This window comes from Homarus americanus, unplaced genomic scaffold, assembly GCF_018991925.1.
Source record: "Homarus americanus isolate GMGI-L3 unplaced genomic scaffold, GMGI_Hamer_2.0 scaffold36970, whole genome shotgun sequence".
NCBI classification, from domain to species: Eukaryota; Metazoa; Arthropoda; class Malacostraca; order Decapoda; family Nephropidae; genus Homarus; species Homarus americanus.
The window spans coordinates 4,866,585-4,883,295 of NW_024740094.1; the positions used below are offsets into that span (position 1 = coordinate 4,866,585).

Sequence of the window (16,711 nt, forward strand, 5' to 3'; positions counted from 1 at the left end):
TAACGTCTCCTTTTTGTTGTCAAGGATCTGCTAATAACATTGCATTCATCTATTACATTTCTAGCGGTTGAAACATAATGGTAAGTGTCTCCAGCCTCAGGTTTGTGTTTTGGTATAAAAGACGATTGACTTATAGATAAAATGAAGCCTATCAATAATGGCGAGCTTATGCAGTAATAAGCGGAGGACACGTTATTATACTTATGACAAGAACACAGTGTGGCCAGGCTTGGCTGGCTCACTCGCTGAAGTTAAGAATTGATGGGACAAGTTAGTAGGTGGTGGGATATCTCTGAGAACACCGTGCAGGAGAACGCTATTCAGTATACGTCCTGAGACTTAATTAATGACTCACTCCACCAAAACTGAGAGCGAGGAAGATGCGTCATCCAGCGACGAGGGCTGAAAATTTATGAATATGTTGGCAGATTTAGAAGAGTCAGCTTGATGCTGAATGCGGTCGTTGGAATGACCACATCTGCAACAGTGCATCACATCACATCCTCCTTCCACTATTTTAATACAAATTTTACCAAAAAGAAATAAAAATTATAATAATGAAAATTATATAAGCGTGCGATAAATAATGGTGCCAAGTAAATATCCACCAAGAATCCCAAATGAAAATGTAAAACAGTGGAGGAAGAGGTATAGATGGTATGTAAAGTGTAAGGTACTATGCATCACTTTCTACTATTCACAAAAAAACAGAATCATTCACACACACAAAAAAATAATTATAAAAATAATGGAGCCCAAAAGAATAGTCGACCACAATGTATCTTATCACAATAATGCGATAACACGATATCCCAGATGGCTAGATAGTGCAGATAAGCGTATCAGTAAAACAACTTTGGTCCACAACTCTGGGATGTATTGTTATGAGAAGACTGAACAATACGGCCTGGTACGACGGCGTCAGACAGCCCAGGGCGCACTGCATAGAACAGTGTAAGGACTCAGGATCCCACGTTAAACTGTACAATACCGCACTTCAGTACAGCACCACCACTTACCAGGAGGGCTGTTACTGCTGTATGGGGAGAGTGGTGAAGGAAGCTGCACCCGTCCACACCTACCGTACAACACAGGGTAAGTATCGCTGTGTCTTGAGTACTGTACTAGAACTCTGTTGCAAATTGAAAGCTTGACTTCATATACCTGATCGAAGTATTGTAACTATTAGGTTGTAGTGTTATACTGCACAGTCCCCCCAAAAGTATAGTTAGCCATGGGGTCGATGTGATTCGGTGTTTTCCGAACAATGTTACCCGGCCTGTTTCTGACGGGCTGGTAGTTCTACATCCGCGACCTTTGAGCATGAATGAGTATACAGTATACGTTTTCGAACAACACAGTCATACACTAATATAGCTTAATGCACTTCTTGTTATATTGACGTATCTAGTACTATATCATACAAGGACGACTCCCTCCCGCAATCCTACCCCATCTCTAGCTGTTGCTGATATGGCGAGCAGGCATACATACTAACTTATGATGATGCACTGAAGATTATATCAAAGTATTGAGTCTAGTGTTTCAAATTGTAGCGACCGAAAATCTAACGGTATCTTCTTGGGGGACTGTACATCGGTGAATTATCTCTTATCTATCCTACGAGTACTGTACTTCATTGGTAATTTTACTTTATACATACACAAAAAATATATTTTATGATAGTGAATATACTGTACAGGTAATTTTTTTTTATAGTTAACAATATTTTGTCGACTTATAATACAGTAAGTTTCAGTGTTTGTCCGCCATTATACTACAATAGTTTATGGGGTTACCTAATGATTAGACACTCCATCTTATTTCACTTGGGGAGTGTTAGTTAGGTTAAGTTTGTTTGTATTAGATAAGCATTAGGGTAGGTTACGTTTGGTTTGATGAGATTTGGTGAGCCATCAGGTGAAATAAGCTTGGGTGTTAATCTTCAGCTGACCTGAATGAGCGATAAAATACATATTATCCCTGTAGAAAATATTATATGTGCACTCACTAAAAGATGATGCTGCACGGGGTTATAACACACCGGACCAAGAAATCTGGTATCACCCATCACGGCTTGTCGCAGTGATCGTTGCTGATGGTTTCAGAGTCAAGGGTGCAGAATATTTTTTTTAGTGAGTGTACCTGTACTACATTAATTTCAAACTGCTATTATTATTATTATTATTATTATTATTATTATTATTATTATTATTATTATTATTATTATTATTATTATTATTATTATTATTATTATTATTATTATTATTATTATTATTATTATTATTAATATTATTATTATTATTATTATTATTATTATTATTATTATTACTATTATTATTATTATTATTATTATTATTATTATTACTATTATTATTATTATTACATTATTATTATTATTATTATTGATTATTATTATTATTATTATTATTATTACTATTATTATTATTATTATTATTATTATTATTATTACACTATTAGTTATTATTATTATTATTATTATTATTATTATTATTATTATTATTATTATTATTATTATTATTATTATTAATATTATTATTATTATTATTAATAGTATTATTATTATTATTATTATTGTTATTATTATTATTATTATTATTATTATTATTATTATTATTATTATTATTATTATTATTAATATTATTATTATTTTTATTATTATTATTATTATTATTATTATTATTATTATTATTATTATTATTATTATTATTAATATTATTATTATTATTAATATTATTATTATTAATATTGTTATTATTATTCTACAGGAAATATGAATTGCTGCTTCAGAGGCACAAAGGAGAAGTCAATTCATAAGGTAAGTCTTATTTGACCGTACCACGACCACCACCATCACCACAACTACCACCATCACCACAACTACCACCATCACCACAGCTACCACCTTCACCACAACTACCACCATCACCACAACTACCACATCACCACAAACCATCACACAACCACCACCATCACCACAACCACCACCCTCACCACACCACCACCTCACCACAACTACCACCATCACCACAACTGCCACCATCACCACAACCACCACCCTCACCACAACTACCACCCTCACCACAACTACCACCATCACCACAACTACCACCATCATCACAACCACCCCACACAACCATCACTATCCCAACCACCACCCTCACCACAACTACCACCATCACCACAATTACCACCATCACCACAACTACCACCATCACCACAACCACCACCATCGCCACAACCATCACTATCACCACAACCACCACCATCACCGCAACTACGACCATCACCACAACCACCACCATCGCCACAACTATCACCATCACCACAACTACAACCATCACCACAACTACCCCCCATCACCACAACCACCACCATCACCACCACACCACCATCACCACCTACCCCCATCACCACAACCACCACCATCACTGCACTACGACCATCACCACAACTGCCACCATCACCACAACCACCATCACCACCATTACCACCACACAACACCACCACCACAACTATCACCATCACCACAACCACCACCATCACCACAACCATCACTATCACCACAACCACCACCATCACCACAACTATCACCATCACCACAACTACCACCATCACCACAACTACCCCATCACCACAACCACCACCATCACCACAACTACCACCATCAACACAACTACCCCCATCACCACAACTACCACCATCACCACAACTATCACCATCACCACAACCACAACTATTAGCATCATTGCGATGATTGCTACAACTCCTATCATTACTACCACACCTACTACCATCACCAGACTTTTATACCATCACTCCCACAACTATCATCACTACCATAACTATATCACCATCACCACATCCACTACCACAACTACCATCACTACATCCACTACCATTACTAACCACAACTACAACCATCACTACCACTATAACCTTACCATAGTTTTGCGTTATATAATATGTCTTTTGTTTTGGGGTAAATAATAATAGTCACGTCCGTGTTCAATCATTTCGAGGAACGCCATTAGTAAGACTTAGCGATATCATATAAAAGACCTTTTCTAGTGGCAATACAACTGCATCTTCATTAATTATGCAACATGAATAAGAATACGCTACAAAAAAAAAATATTTCAAATTTTCAGAAAAACAGGGATGATGAGGCTGAAATAAGGGTCATACGATACTCAAGCCAAAACGAATCTGTCATCTCATCTATCACACAGATCAACCGGGTATGTTTTGCTTTGTAAGCCCCTTTCTAGGTTCATACATCTCCAACACATTTCATCTTTCCATCTCTTCCTTCCCTCTCCCCCCTTCCCCCTTCTCCCCTCTCTTTGTCCCCTCACCTGCTCCTCTTCGTAGTGTCGTTATCATCACACATCCCCTCCATCACTCCAGTTATAGTCGTGTCTTTTATTGCCTATAAATATTCTCAAATTCTTTAACGAAAATTGAAGCATTAATACCGTATGCGAGTTATATTCATTACAAAGTGGAAATACAGTATTGTAAACTTGTTGTTATTATGTGGAAGCGTTAACGACTATAATGCTTGAGTTACAGAGAAAGGATAGTAAATGACAACTTCTAATATCAATATTGGCTGTTGAAAATAATATCTGCGTAGTAAATGTCAGTCAATAACATCTGTGCACAGTACTATTTTTTTTTCGATATAATTTACTCAATAGCTGTCATAACACAGTGACAGTTGTCAACATGTCGGTACAACTCCAGATATGTAACAATTCTTACTTTTTAGGTTAAGTGCCTTTTTATTTATTCACTCACATTTTGTCTGTTAGACAAAAAGTTTGTTGATGGTTTCCTCTAAATGATAGACAATAAGAAACATACGAGATTGGTGTATGTTGCAGGAACCTCTCGGTCACTAAACCCCAGATTCATTTAGAGAATTTTACTACTATTTGTAGTGCACATAACAAATGCCGGGTGTCACTATCTGCACACGATAGTGGGCCATATTCTCAGTCGTTACAATACCCGACCAATCGGGAACAGCGTTGGGTGAGGTCTTTCAGAGACCCCACAGACCCAAAGCCAGATCCGGTGGATCGTTTTTTTTTTTTACGGGAATTAGCCCACCCAGGCACAGGTCACTGACCCACATCGGGGCCTGGGGGGATGAAAATGTAATAATAATAATAATAATAATAATAATAATACTAATAATAATAATGATAATAATAATAATAATAATAATAATAATAATAATAATAATAATAATAATAATAAGAAGAAGAAGAAGAAGAAGAAGAAGAAGAAGAAGAATAAAGAACCACAAAGAAATACAAAATGAAAAAAAAATCAAAAGTGAGGAACAATATATGTATGTTGTGTTGTCAACAGTAAGAGAAACAATTGAGACCCTGCAATTGTGTGTAAATGAGGCAGAAAGTCAGATCAGCAACCTGGGACTTGGTCACAATTTTCGTGATGCCATGTGGCAGCAAGATCTACCACAGACAACACATTATGCTTCCAATATCTTCCCAGGTACCTCCCTGTTTGGTAGCTGCCTAATACCTACTACCTGTTTGCTATTGGGATCACTGGAACATTTCATCGTCCGATGACAGTCCCGATTAATATAAAAACCTTTTTCACCCTCCAAATTTTTATATATTGAGATAGAAAATACTAAAAAAATATGGAAATTGAGTTTGTTGCTGACAGAAACTTTTTTCATATACATTCAATGATTGCCAGTTATTTACATGTGTTAAATAATCCGTGCTGATCATGAGCGTGTGCATCCGTGCGTAAACAACACCGTTTGTCAGGTGACTTATGTACGCCAACCGTTGGCCATCCAGTGAGGTCAACACCAAGTAAAATATAACCTTCAAAACAAACCTCACAACATCAGAGAATAATAATTTCTATATTTTTTTTTACGGGAATTAGCCAACCCGGGCACAGGTCAAACGACCCACAACGGAGCCTGGGGGGCGAAAAAAAGAACGGAAAGAAATTTAAAATATAGAAAAAAAGGTTATACTGTATTAATCTACACCACGAAGATGCCGGAAAACCAGCCTTTTAAAGTGAGACAGATTGTAAGAGCATGGAAACACAGAAGAAGGCAGAGCATTCCACAGTTTGGCTGTGTGAGGAAAGAAGGAGGTACTATAACGGGTTATTCTCGTGTGACCGATATCCACAGAGAAATGGTGGGCACCGCGGGCAAGACGTGTGTTACGAACCCACGGCCTTACCGGCGGTACACAGGATGCCAAATCCCCTGAACATTGCCCGTTAAAGTACCTGTAAAAGAGAGAGAGTGAAGCAACATTGCGGCGAAGAGAAAGGGGAGAGAGATTGTCGACTAAAGGAGGAGAGTTAATAAGACGAAATGCCTTTGATTCCACCCTATCTAATAGTTGGACAGAAGAAGAGCCACCCCAGATATGAGAGCAGTACTCCAAGTTAGGATGAATGAATCCCTAATATACTTGAAGCAACTGCTCAAGAGTGAAGTAGCTACGGCATCTGTGCAGCATTTCCAGCTTTCGGGAGGCAGCTTTAACAATGTTGAGGATGTGTGGCTTCCATGACATATTAGAGGAAATGGTGAGGCCTAGCATATCTATTTTAGAATTAGGCAGAATGATTGCGTCCTGAAATGTGATTGGTGGGAGATCATCTAATTTGGAAAGTGTAATTGGTATATACTAAGTTTTATTACTATTGAATTTAACCAAGTTTCTACCTCCCCATTCGAAGATGCTGCACAGATCCGCATTGATAGATGAAATGATGTCAGCTCTAGAAATAGATCTAGTTTGAGAATTAGGGGGAAGGGGAAATGTGAAGATTAGTGAAGAGTAGAATCATCAGCGTAAGAATGGATAGAATTAGTTGTAGTGTGAAGTAAATCATTGACAAAAAGAAGGAAGAGAGTAGTGAAAGAACAGAACCCTGCGGGACTCCACTATTGGAAGAGAAAGAGCGAGAGATCGATCCCTCGACAACAACTGCCATGGATCGGTTCTCAAGATAGCTAGAAATTAGAGAACAAAGTGGGGGAGAGAAACCATAAGAGGGAAGTTTAGAATGCAAAGACTTGTTCCATACCCTGTCAAATGCTTTGGAGATGTCCAGGACCACGACGAAAGTTTCCCCATAATCCCTAAGAGAGAATAACCAGAGATGGGTGCAGTAGGAGAGCAGATCACCAGTCGATCTCGCCTGGTGAAAGACATATTGGTGATCCGACAAAAGAGAATGTCGTTCAAGGTGACTGAGAAAATGAGAGTTTAAGAGAGTTTCGAAAATCTTAAAGATGGATGAAGTTAGGGCAATGGGGAGATAGTTAGAGTGATTGGAATGGTCACCCTTCTTCGGGATGGAGTGAACCGAGGCATGCCTCCAAGAAGAAGGAAAAGTATGGGTTCTGAGGCAAAGACGAAAGAAGCGAGCAAGCACAGGGGCCAGAGCTTCAGCACCACTCCCTCAGAACATGAGGGGGTATTCCGTCCGGTCCATGTGCCTTACTCACATCCAACCTGGATAACACACCAGCAACCCTACGAGTGGAGATTATAGGAAAGTGCATAGGTTCAGTAGGAGGAGCAGGAGTAGGAGGGATAGAGTTGGAATCGTCTAAGGTGGAGTTAGAGGAGAATAAGGTGCCAAAGAGGTTGGCTTTATCAGGGGGAGAGTTGGCTATAGAGTTATCAGTTCAGAAGAGAGGAGGAAAGGAGGGAGTGCAGAAGTTATTACAGATGTTTTTGGCTAAGAACCAGAAGGATTTACTAGAAGAAGAGTTATTCAGGACAGCGGTCGTTCTTTATTTAAAATTCCGCTTGGCCCTACGACGATTCCTAGAAGTATTGAAAGAGGATTGGGTAATAGGAGGAGATAGTTTCATAACTTGATATGCCCTATCTCTCCCCCTGCATGCAAAAGAACAGGAGCGATCAAACCATGATTGTAAAATGAAAGTTTTGGTAGAAGATGGGATAAATGCACTCATACCACCCTGTATATTATACAGGGTGGTATGAGTGCATTACTGGGGTTATACAGTGTATAACCCCAGTAATGCTGCCAACACGTACCGAGGCGTCCCGAGTAGAAAAGCAACATTCATCCCAAGGAAAGTCGGAGAAGAAATCTCGCAAAGATTGCCAGTTTGCCCTCCGATAGTGCCATAGTTAGCGTTTAGAGAGGGGGTTGAGGAGGTGGTCGTGCCCAGTTTGATTTAATATAAATAAGATTGTGGTCAAAAGACACCTAAGGGGGCAGATATTGAGTATGAATAGTGTGAGGGGTTAGAGGTAAAACAAAGAGAGTGCCTCAGCTCCACCTGGGTCATACCTTGCAGAGCCAATCCACTCTCTGTGATGTTCATTGAAATCCCCTAGGTAGAGGATCCCTGTGTTGGGGTGTGTGGATAGCAACGACTGATGGCAAGAAGTGAGGTGATGAGACGCCTGTACTGTACTGTACTATAACACCTACGATATGGACACCAACATAGTTCATTACCATTAATCGTAAGTGAATTAAGATATCAGGAACCTAAATATGTCGAGAAATTCTACTTATATGCCGTATGTTTATGTATAATTGACACTTTTGGGCCTTTTTGTGAGGTAAGAAAGCGTTTATCTCCTATGGTGATGTGTCCAACAGTTGGTACTAGGTAGGGAGCGCCCGGTGTCTCCGAACATTAGCATGTTTTATTGTAAGTATAATTGTATGCTGGGGGTACCCTTCAGAGCTGTATTCATAATAACTACAGTGCTAACAAATACCGCCCTAAGATTATTGCAGTAATAAAGTTGATGCTGTGTAAGTCTGCTTAAATGAAGAGTTATCATTTCATTTTCATACCAACTCTTAAAATTCCAAAACTTTCACATTATTTTGGTGTTATTCATTTATATTCTCGTTAATGATATCTTAAACATGTTATTTACTTAATCTAAACCGTTTCCTTCAGTTGATGTCAAAATCTATGTCCTTTGCACCATCTGTCAAATATAATACCCATTTCACTCACTTTACAAGTGACTGGCTATCAAGATAGTGGTAGTCAATACAGTAAACTTTTATATCAAATTATTTAAACTAGAAATAACCGCACATGTCGAGTCAGCTATCGCCTCCATATATTGATTCAAACTTTGGGCTGAACTCATATGCCATTTTAAGTCATTCACTTTATATTTTCACCAACCAACATTATATTCCTTATTGTTTCACCTCATATCCACATGCCTCAATGTGTCGCCTCATCTCACCCCAGCCAACTCTCTCTTATATCTCATATCTGGCATAGGCAGTAAAGTTCACCTTGGATTTGTTAAGTTTGATAAAAAATTATTTCATGAGCGGTCACTGTTCTCGGCCCTATGGATCATATTTGTACACTAGCAATATGTGGTGCAGCAGTCCCCCACCCCCCCACACACACAAACACACATACTAGGCACGACACTGAGTCTTGTTTTAAGGTACAGGTTGGTGCACAAGCAGTGTACACTTAGCTGTTTATTTCTCTATTTATAAAACACCAAGAAATTATTCTGGGAGATATTTAAACTGGTGGCCACGTACCTTAACCTTTCAATTTGTAACTAGCAAAGAAATCTATATGAATTTGTAATCCAAACTGGGAATAACAATGTAATAATAACTAGACACTCAGCAGCAGATTCACCCATGCTATTCATTACCTGAGAATTGATATACTGTATAAAGAAATGTATTTCAGAAACTTGTCTTCTCTTTAACTTGTACTTGTTTTTCTTTTCCTCCTGTAAATTCCTTTATCTTTTTCTTCCTTTTCCTTTTTCTTGTTCCTTTTTGTTTTTTTCTTCGTGGAAAACTATGGAAATTGAAGGTTGGAGTAACCCCATTGTGTTATACCACCACAGACTCACCCCGAGGAAGGCAACAATCTCCTGCCATCACCAAAACATGACGGAGAGGAGAAACAGTCGCTAAGTCATGGAGGGAATAATAATGCGTCCTCACCACATGACACAGAGGTCCCAGAGAAAACAGACAGTCGTAGTACTATACTAGACTGTGACACAGAGGTACCAGAGAAGACAGACAGTCGTAGTACTATACTAGACTGTGACACAGAGGTCCCAGAGAAGACAGACAGTCGTAGTACTGCACTAGACTGTGACACAGAAGTACCAGAGAAGACAGACAGTCGTAATACTACACTAGACTGTGACACAGAGGTCCCAGAGAAGACAGACAGTCGTAGTACTGCACTAGACTGTGACACAGAGGTCCCAGAGAAGACAGACAGTCGTAGTACTATACTAGACTGTGACACAGAGGTACCAGAGAAGACAGACAGTCGTAGTACTGCACTAGACTGTGACACAGAAGTACCAGAGAAGACAGACAGTCGTAATACTACACTAGACTGTGACACAGAGGTACCAGAGAAGACAGACAACCTCAGTGCTTCAAACGATGAAAGGAAGACACCAGGAAGGGAAGAGAGGTATAATGTCTGTGAGGAAAGGAATAGTTTTAATGAAGATGGAGATCTGTCACCAGGAAGGGGGAGGGACCACAATGGCTCAACAAGGTCCTGGGAGCTTCCTCAAGTACACGGAGAGAGAAGCACCAAACAAGAGGTAGTGCACACACACACACACACACACACACACACACACACACACACACACAGTTATCTATAAAAGCTCATCTCATGAGATAATATTATAAATAATATTGAAAATTATTAAATTAACAACACAATCAATTTATTATTGTTTGTTTCAGTTATCAGTGCATATGTTTGTTTATTTACTCAGTTGATAAACAAAAGATAGATAGATAGATAGATAGATAGATTAAATACCATACAAGTTCATATTGAATCACCATATAGTACAGGCAGTGCAGATGTACAAACACTAGTACACAACAATACAGTACAGTCAATTATAACCTAACAAAGTGATCAAATGTTTATAAATAGTTAGTCATTTTCTTTGTTTTAACTTATAAGCAACAATTATATCATCCATTAGTTTAGTTAATAGTGAATTGTATACATCGTTTAGTTAATAGTGAATTGTATGCATCGTTTAGCTAATAGTGAATTGTATGCATCGTTTAGTTAATAGTGAATTGTATGCATCGTTTAGTTAATAGTGAATTGTATGCATCGTTTAGTTAATAGTGAATTGTATGCATCGTTTAGTTAATAGTGAATTGTATGCATAGTTTAGTTAATAGTGAATTGTATGCATCGTTTAGTTAATAGTGAATTGTATGCATCGTTTAGTTAATAGTGAATTGTATGCATCGTTTAGTTAATAGTGAATTGTATGCATAGTTTAGTTAATAGTGAATTGTATGCATCGTTTAGTTAATAGTGAATTGTATGCATCGTTTAGTTAATAGTGAATTGTATGCATCGTTTAGTTAATAGTGAATTGTATGCATAGTTTAGTTAATAGTGAATTGTATGCATCGTTTAGTTAATAGTGAATTGTATGCATCGTTTAGTTAATAGTGAATTGTATGCATCGTTTAGTTAATAGTGAATTGTATGCATCGTTTAGTTAATAGTGAATTGTATGCATCGTTTAGTTAATAGTGAATTGTATGCATCGTTCAGTTAATAGTGAATTGTATGCATCGTTTAGTTAATAGTGAATTGTATGCATCGTTTAGTTAATAGTGAATTGTATGCATCGTTTAGTTAATAGTGAATTGTATGCATCGTTCAGTTAATAGTGAATTGTATGCATCGTTCAGTTAATAGTGAATTGTATGCATCGTTTAGTTAATAGTGAATTGTATACATCGTTTCATTGTATTTTTTCTTTATTTGTGTCTGTTTCATAATTACCGTTTATTCAGATTCTTGTTTGTTGATTTGTTGTTTAAAATATTCTTCTCTATACTGCATATCGATTCATATATCTATCTATTCTCTCTATTCCTATTTATCTATCTATTCTCTCTATTCCTATTTATCTATCTATTCTCTCTATTCCTATATATCTATCTATTCTCTCTATTTCTATTTATCTATCTATTCTCTCTATTCCTATATATCTATCTATTCTCTCTATTCCTATTTATCTATCTATTCTCTCTATTCCTATATATCTATCTATTCTCTCTCTTCCTATTTATCTATCTATTCTCTCTATTCCTATTTATCTATCTATTCTCTCTACTCCTATTTATCCATCTATTCTCTCCCATTTATATATTTATTTATATATTTCTTTACATCCATATTTTGCCATATTTATGATCCTGGTTATATCAGATTAACTATACGTGTATTTATTTTCTTACCAATTCTTTCCAATGAAAAGTCTATTTAACGGACTATATGGAGAGGAAAGTCCTTATATCGAGGGTCCGTTAGATGTGAAACCTCCATGTAATGGATTATACGGAGACAGAGGTCCGTTATATAGAGGTTTCGCAGTATTTAATTCCCCAAAAAATTCTCTCTCCACAGAAATCTTCACCTAGTCATCCCATTCGTAATAAGACCAGAATTCCTGTGTCCCCTTACCCAAAGGTCAGTAACCTAGTACAGTACAGTACAGTACAGTACAGTACAGTACAGTACAGCACAGTACAGTACAGTGCAATACAGTACAGTACAGTACAGTACAGCACAGTACAGTACAGTACAGTACAGTACAGTAGAGTGCAATACAGTACAGTACAGTACAGTACAGTACAGTACAGCACAGTACAATACAGTACAGTACAGTACGTACAGTACAGTACAGTACAGTACAGTACAGTACAGTACAGTACAGTACAGCACAGTACATTGCAGTACAGTGCAATACAGTACAGTACAGTACAGTACAGTACAGTACAGTACAGTACAGTACAGTACAGTACAGTACAGTGCAGTACAGTACAGTATCTACTCTCGTGACATGAAGTTGATTTGGACCAGATTAATATTATGTCCTTCAGTTTGTATTTGGACTGGTCGTGATTAACAGTTTTTTTTATATAGTTATATAGTTTGTAGCCACTGGAATGTCAGGAATGTTTGTTTCAGAAGAGATGATCTTCACAAAAACACTAACTATTTTTCTGGATGCTGACGGAAGGAGAGTCATCCTCAGCATTAACAAGTTTGACGATGTTGCTGCAAGTGACCTTTGCAACTCCACTGCTTCCTTTGCAAGAAAGCTGCCAACCTCCTTTTATCAGCACCTGCAGGCTCTAACCACCAGCCTCCTTATCTCCCTGGACAAACATCCAGAATGTAGACTGTAGACCTAGAGAGGTGGGGGAAGTGCTGAGATGAAATTATTGGTAATTGTATAATGGAGGTGGTCAAGGATGAAGTCAGGGCAGCAGCAGCAGGGAATCTGCAAGTATGTGCTGGCCACCAGACTGGGGAAGAAACTATCATTCAATCCATGAGAAAGATATTTGAACAGGACTGTGATGCTGTACTCCTGGTAAACGCCTCCAATGCTTTCAGTATAATCAACTGAAAGACTACGCTGCATAATATCAAGATCAAATGTCCAAGCTTTGCATAATATAATGAAAACACTTACAAGAACCCGACAGACATTTATATAACAAACTTCAAGGTTTTCAGAGTAGATACCGCCATACAATCAATGGAGGGAACGATTCAGGTCTATCTGTGCACCAACATACACTAAGTTATTAAACAACCAAGGACAAACAGGTAGCATATGCTGATGACCTCACAGGAGCAAGAACAGTTGAGTTTATCAAAATGTGGTGGGACCTGGTAACAACACGTGGTCCACAAATAGCCTACCGTCCAAATGCCAGGAAGTCCTTGCTAATTGTAAAGGCACAAAATGATTACGGCACTATAGTGATCATCAATGGTAGTGAAGTTCAAAATAACAAAGAAAGGCCAAAGACACCTCTATGCGGTAAATGAGTGGGTGAAGGAAATCCATGCTCTGTCGGAAATCACTTAAACTGAGCCACATGCGGCACATGTGCCATTTACCCAAGGAGCCAAACATCGATGGAACTACCTGATGTGCACTATCCCTGAAATAGAACCTCTTCTCTGCCCACTAACCCGACAACGCTCGCTGCTACTGAATACATGTATAAGAATTCCATCAAACTCACGACTGGCCTCACTGAGTGCATAGTAGCTGAAAATGCCTCAAGTGACGAAGACACCAAAGAACTATGCAAATGTCGACGTTCCATTATAAAGGGATGGCAACACACCCAAAGTGTAAAATTCCAACAACTGGTGCAACAACTATCAGAAATTGTGAAGAGAAAAGTAAAGGTTACACAGAAGGTGGGTGCCTCAAACTGGCTAACAACTCATGCCTGCTGAGTGTGTTTGTAAAGCATTCTACGACATCAACCATGCCATGATGTGCAAGAAGGGACCTCGCAGCAAAAATGTTGGAGATATGCCACGGTATCACTGTTGAACCAATCCTCTTCCCACTGGATGGAGAGTGTTTCCTTCATAGGACTGCCAACACTACTAGCGAAGCCTGTGTGGATCTGTGTTTGAGGATTCTGGACCGGGGGACAATAAGCCTTTTTTGTTATCAGAATGTTTGATCCCCTGGCTGCATGTCACCGTGACCTGCCCCTCGAGGCTGCACACAGGAGGAACGAGAACGAAAAGAACAGAGCGTAATCATAGGCAATCCAGAATATGGATCTAGGCAGCTTCATTCCTCTGGTGTTAAAAACATTAGGCAGGATGGGATCTACTGCAAAGTACTTCTACACCAGATTGATTGAAGTGTTATAAGAACAAAATAGCAACCCAGAAGTTATGAGTGGCCTGGTTGAGATGTTGCCTATCTTTCTCTTTGCTCAGGTATGTTTTACTGCGTCTCAGAGGAACAAGATTTTCAGTTCGTAAACCAACAAGTCACAGATATAGAATATGAGGCAACAGTCACTGAATGCTGCTTAGATCTGGGGCTTGACTAACTCAGATAGGGTAAATACTTTTGATTAGGATAGTTAGATAATGAAATGGTAGAGAAAATATGGCTATAAGGGGAGGTTGCATGTTATATGTTGAAAAAAATGTAGTAGTAGTAGTAGTACGACCAACCTATAGAGATCTTTAGTGGAATTCATGTCAAAATAGCATAGTAGCTCAAAATGTGTCAAGTGGAGTAGACACCAACGAATTTCATAAAATTTGACGTTCCCTTACTACAGAACGGCAGCGCACCAAAAGCGAAAATCTTTACTAACTGACATAACAACTGTTAGAGATCATGAAGAATAAAGTAAATGTAGCACGGGAAATGTGTACCTTAAACTGGCTAACAATACTACTGATTAGAGCAAAAGGCTTTAACTTGAAGAAACAAGAATTCACAGATGCCATTGCACTAGTGACTAGTGTATGGTTGGCCAGTGGAAGGCATGCCCGTCCAATGTGTGTGTGCAGAACATCTTAGGATTTTATGACATCAAATCATGCCCTGGTGTGCAAGATGAAAGATTTCATGTGCATGAGGCACGGTGCTTATTAAAAGGGACCTCATTGTGAATGTACTGGAGGAAATATGCTGTGATGTCACAATGGAACCGACCCTCCTCCCATTGGATTGTGAGTGCCTCCTCCACCAGACTGCCAACACAACCAACAAAACCCATGTGAATGTCAGTGCTTGAGGATTCTTGATGAGGAGACAGCGAGCCTTCTTTGGAATCAAAATATTTAATCCCCTGGTCTCATGTCACCGTGACCTGCTGAACCCTTAATTACCCTTAACAGACTAAATAAAGCCAAAGTCGCCGCAGCCAAATTAAAACGTTTTAAATTGATGCCTGAGAAGATACAAGTTCACCTGTACAAGGCGCTGGTGAGGCCTGTGTTGGAGTACCTATCTATACCACTCGTCACACTCGGGAAGACTAGACTACAACAACTACAGAGCTTCCAAAACAAGTGTTTGAGGTCAGCCAGTGGCCAAGCGCCACCCTACCAGGAGACAGTGGAAACCATCCACCTGAGAAATAAAACAGAGGCCCTCAACCTCAGGTTCCATCGCCTAGGGAAGAAGGTTTGGGACAAGCTCCTGGACGACCCTCACAGCCCAGACCACCTACGCGGGGAAGACATCAACGGAGGGAGACCCCACGCCTCGTGGCCCCGGAGTCTGCCCGCACTACAACAACCCAACCCGCGATCCATCTATGTCCGCCACAGTGATCCACCTTAGATTAAAACTTAGATGATATAAATTCACATTTAACAAATCACAATCAAGTGAGTCCATAACGTAATACAGTATAAGATGTTAATAAACTTGTAATTGTAAAATCAATCTAGTCATTGTCTACTAAAATAACCATTGTGCAACCTCATTCTAATTCCTAGGTTAGTTTAGTTAGTCAACAAACTCTGTAATATGTAAAACAAGGGGTGTCGTCCCCCTCTGTTTAACTCATTAAACTTCTTTTCCAACCTTTCCCCCCACGACTATATGTTGTGACTTCTCCATCCCTCATGTCTGGCTGTGCCTTGAGCCCCAGCATGCCTTCCATCCTTTCCCCACCTTAACCTAAAAAAAAAAAAAAAAAAAAAAATTACCCTTAGAGAGAGTATTCAGTGTTCTTATTTGTTACTTGTATTTTCATGTTACACTTGCTTCGTGACTGGAAATATATGCTTGTCCGTCTGAATTGT

The 16,711-nt window shown here is 38.8% G+C and overlaps 1 protein-coding gene across 4 annotated transcripts in view; it reads left to right on the plus strand.

The window, feature by feature from the left end:
- Positions 1-838: 838 nt before the first annotated feature.
- Positions 839-16,711, plus strand: part of LOC121875179 (ubiquitin carboxyl-terminal hydrolase 15-like) — a 33,391-nt gene continuing 17,518 nt past the window's right edge. Inside the window, exons 1-6 of one of the 4 annotated variants that reach the window (XM_042379626.1) lie at positions 839-1,095; positions 2,790-2,839; positions 4,173-4,262; positions 9,942-10,259; positions 10,464-10,667; positions 12,521-12,583. In XM_042379626.1, the coding sequence (XP_042235560.1) occupies positions 885-1,095; positions 2,790-2,839; positions 4,173-4,262; positions 9,942-10,259; positions 10,464-10,667; positions 12,521-12,583 (936 nt within the window). In that variant the 5' untranslated portion in view covers positions 839-884. Of the gene's footprint in view, positions 1,096-2,789; positions 2,840-4,172; positions 4,263-9,941; positions 10,668-12,520; positions 12,584-16,711 lie in introns of all 4 variants that reach the window. The other 3 variants (XM_042379624.1, XM_042379625.1, XM_042379627.1) reach the window with 3 other exon arrangements.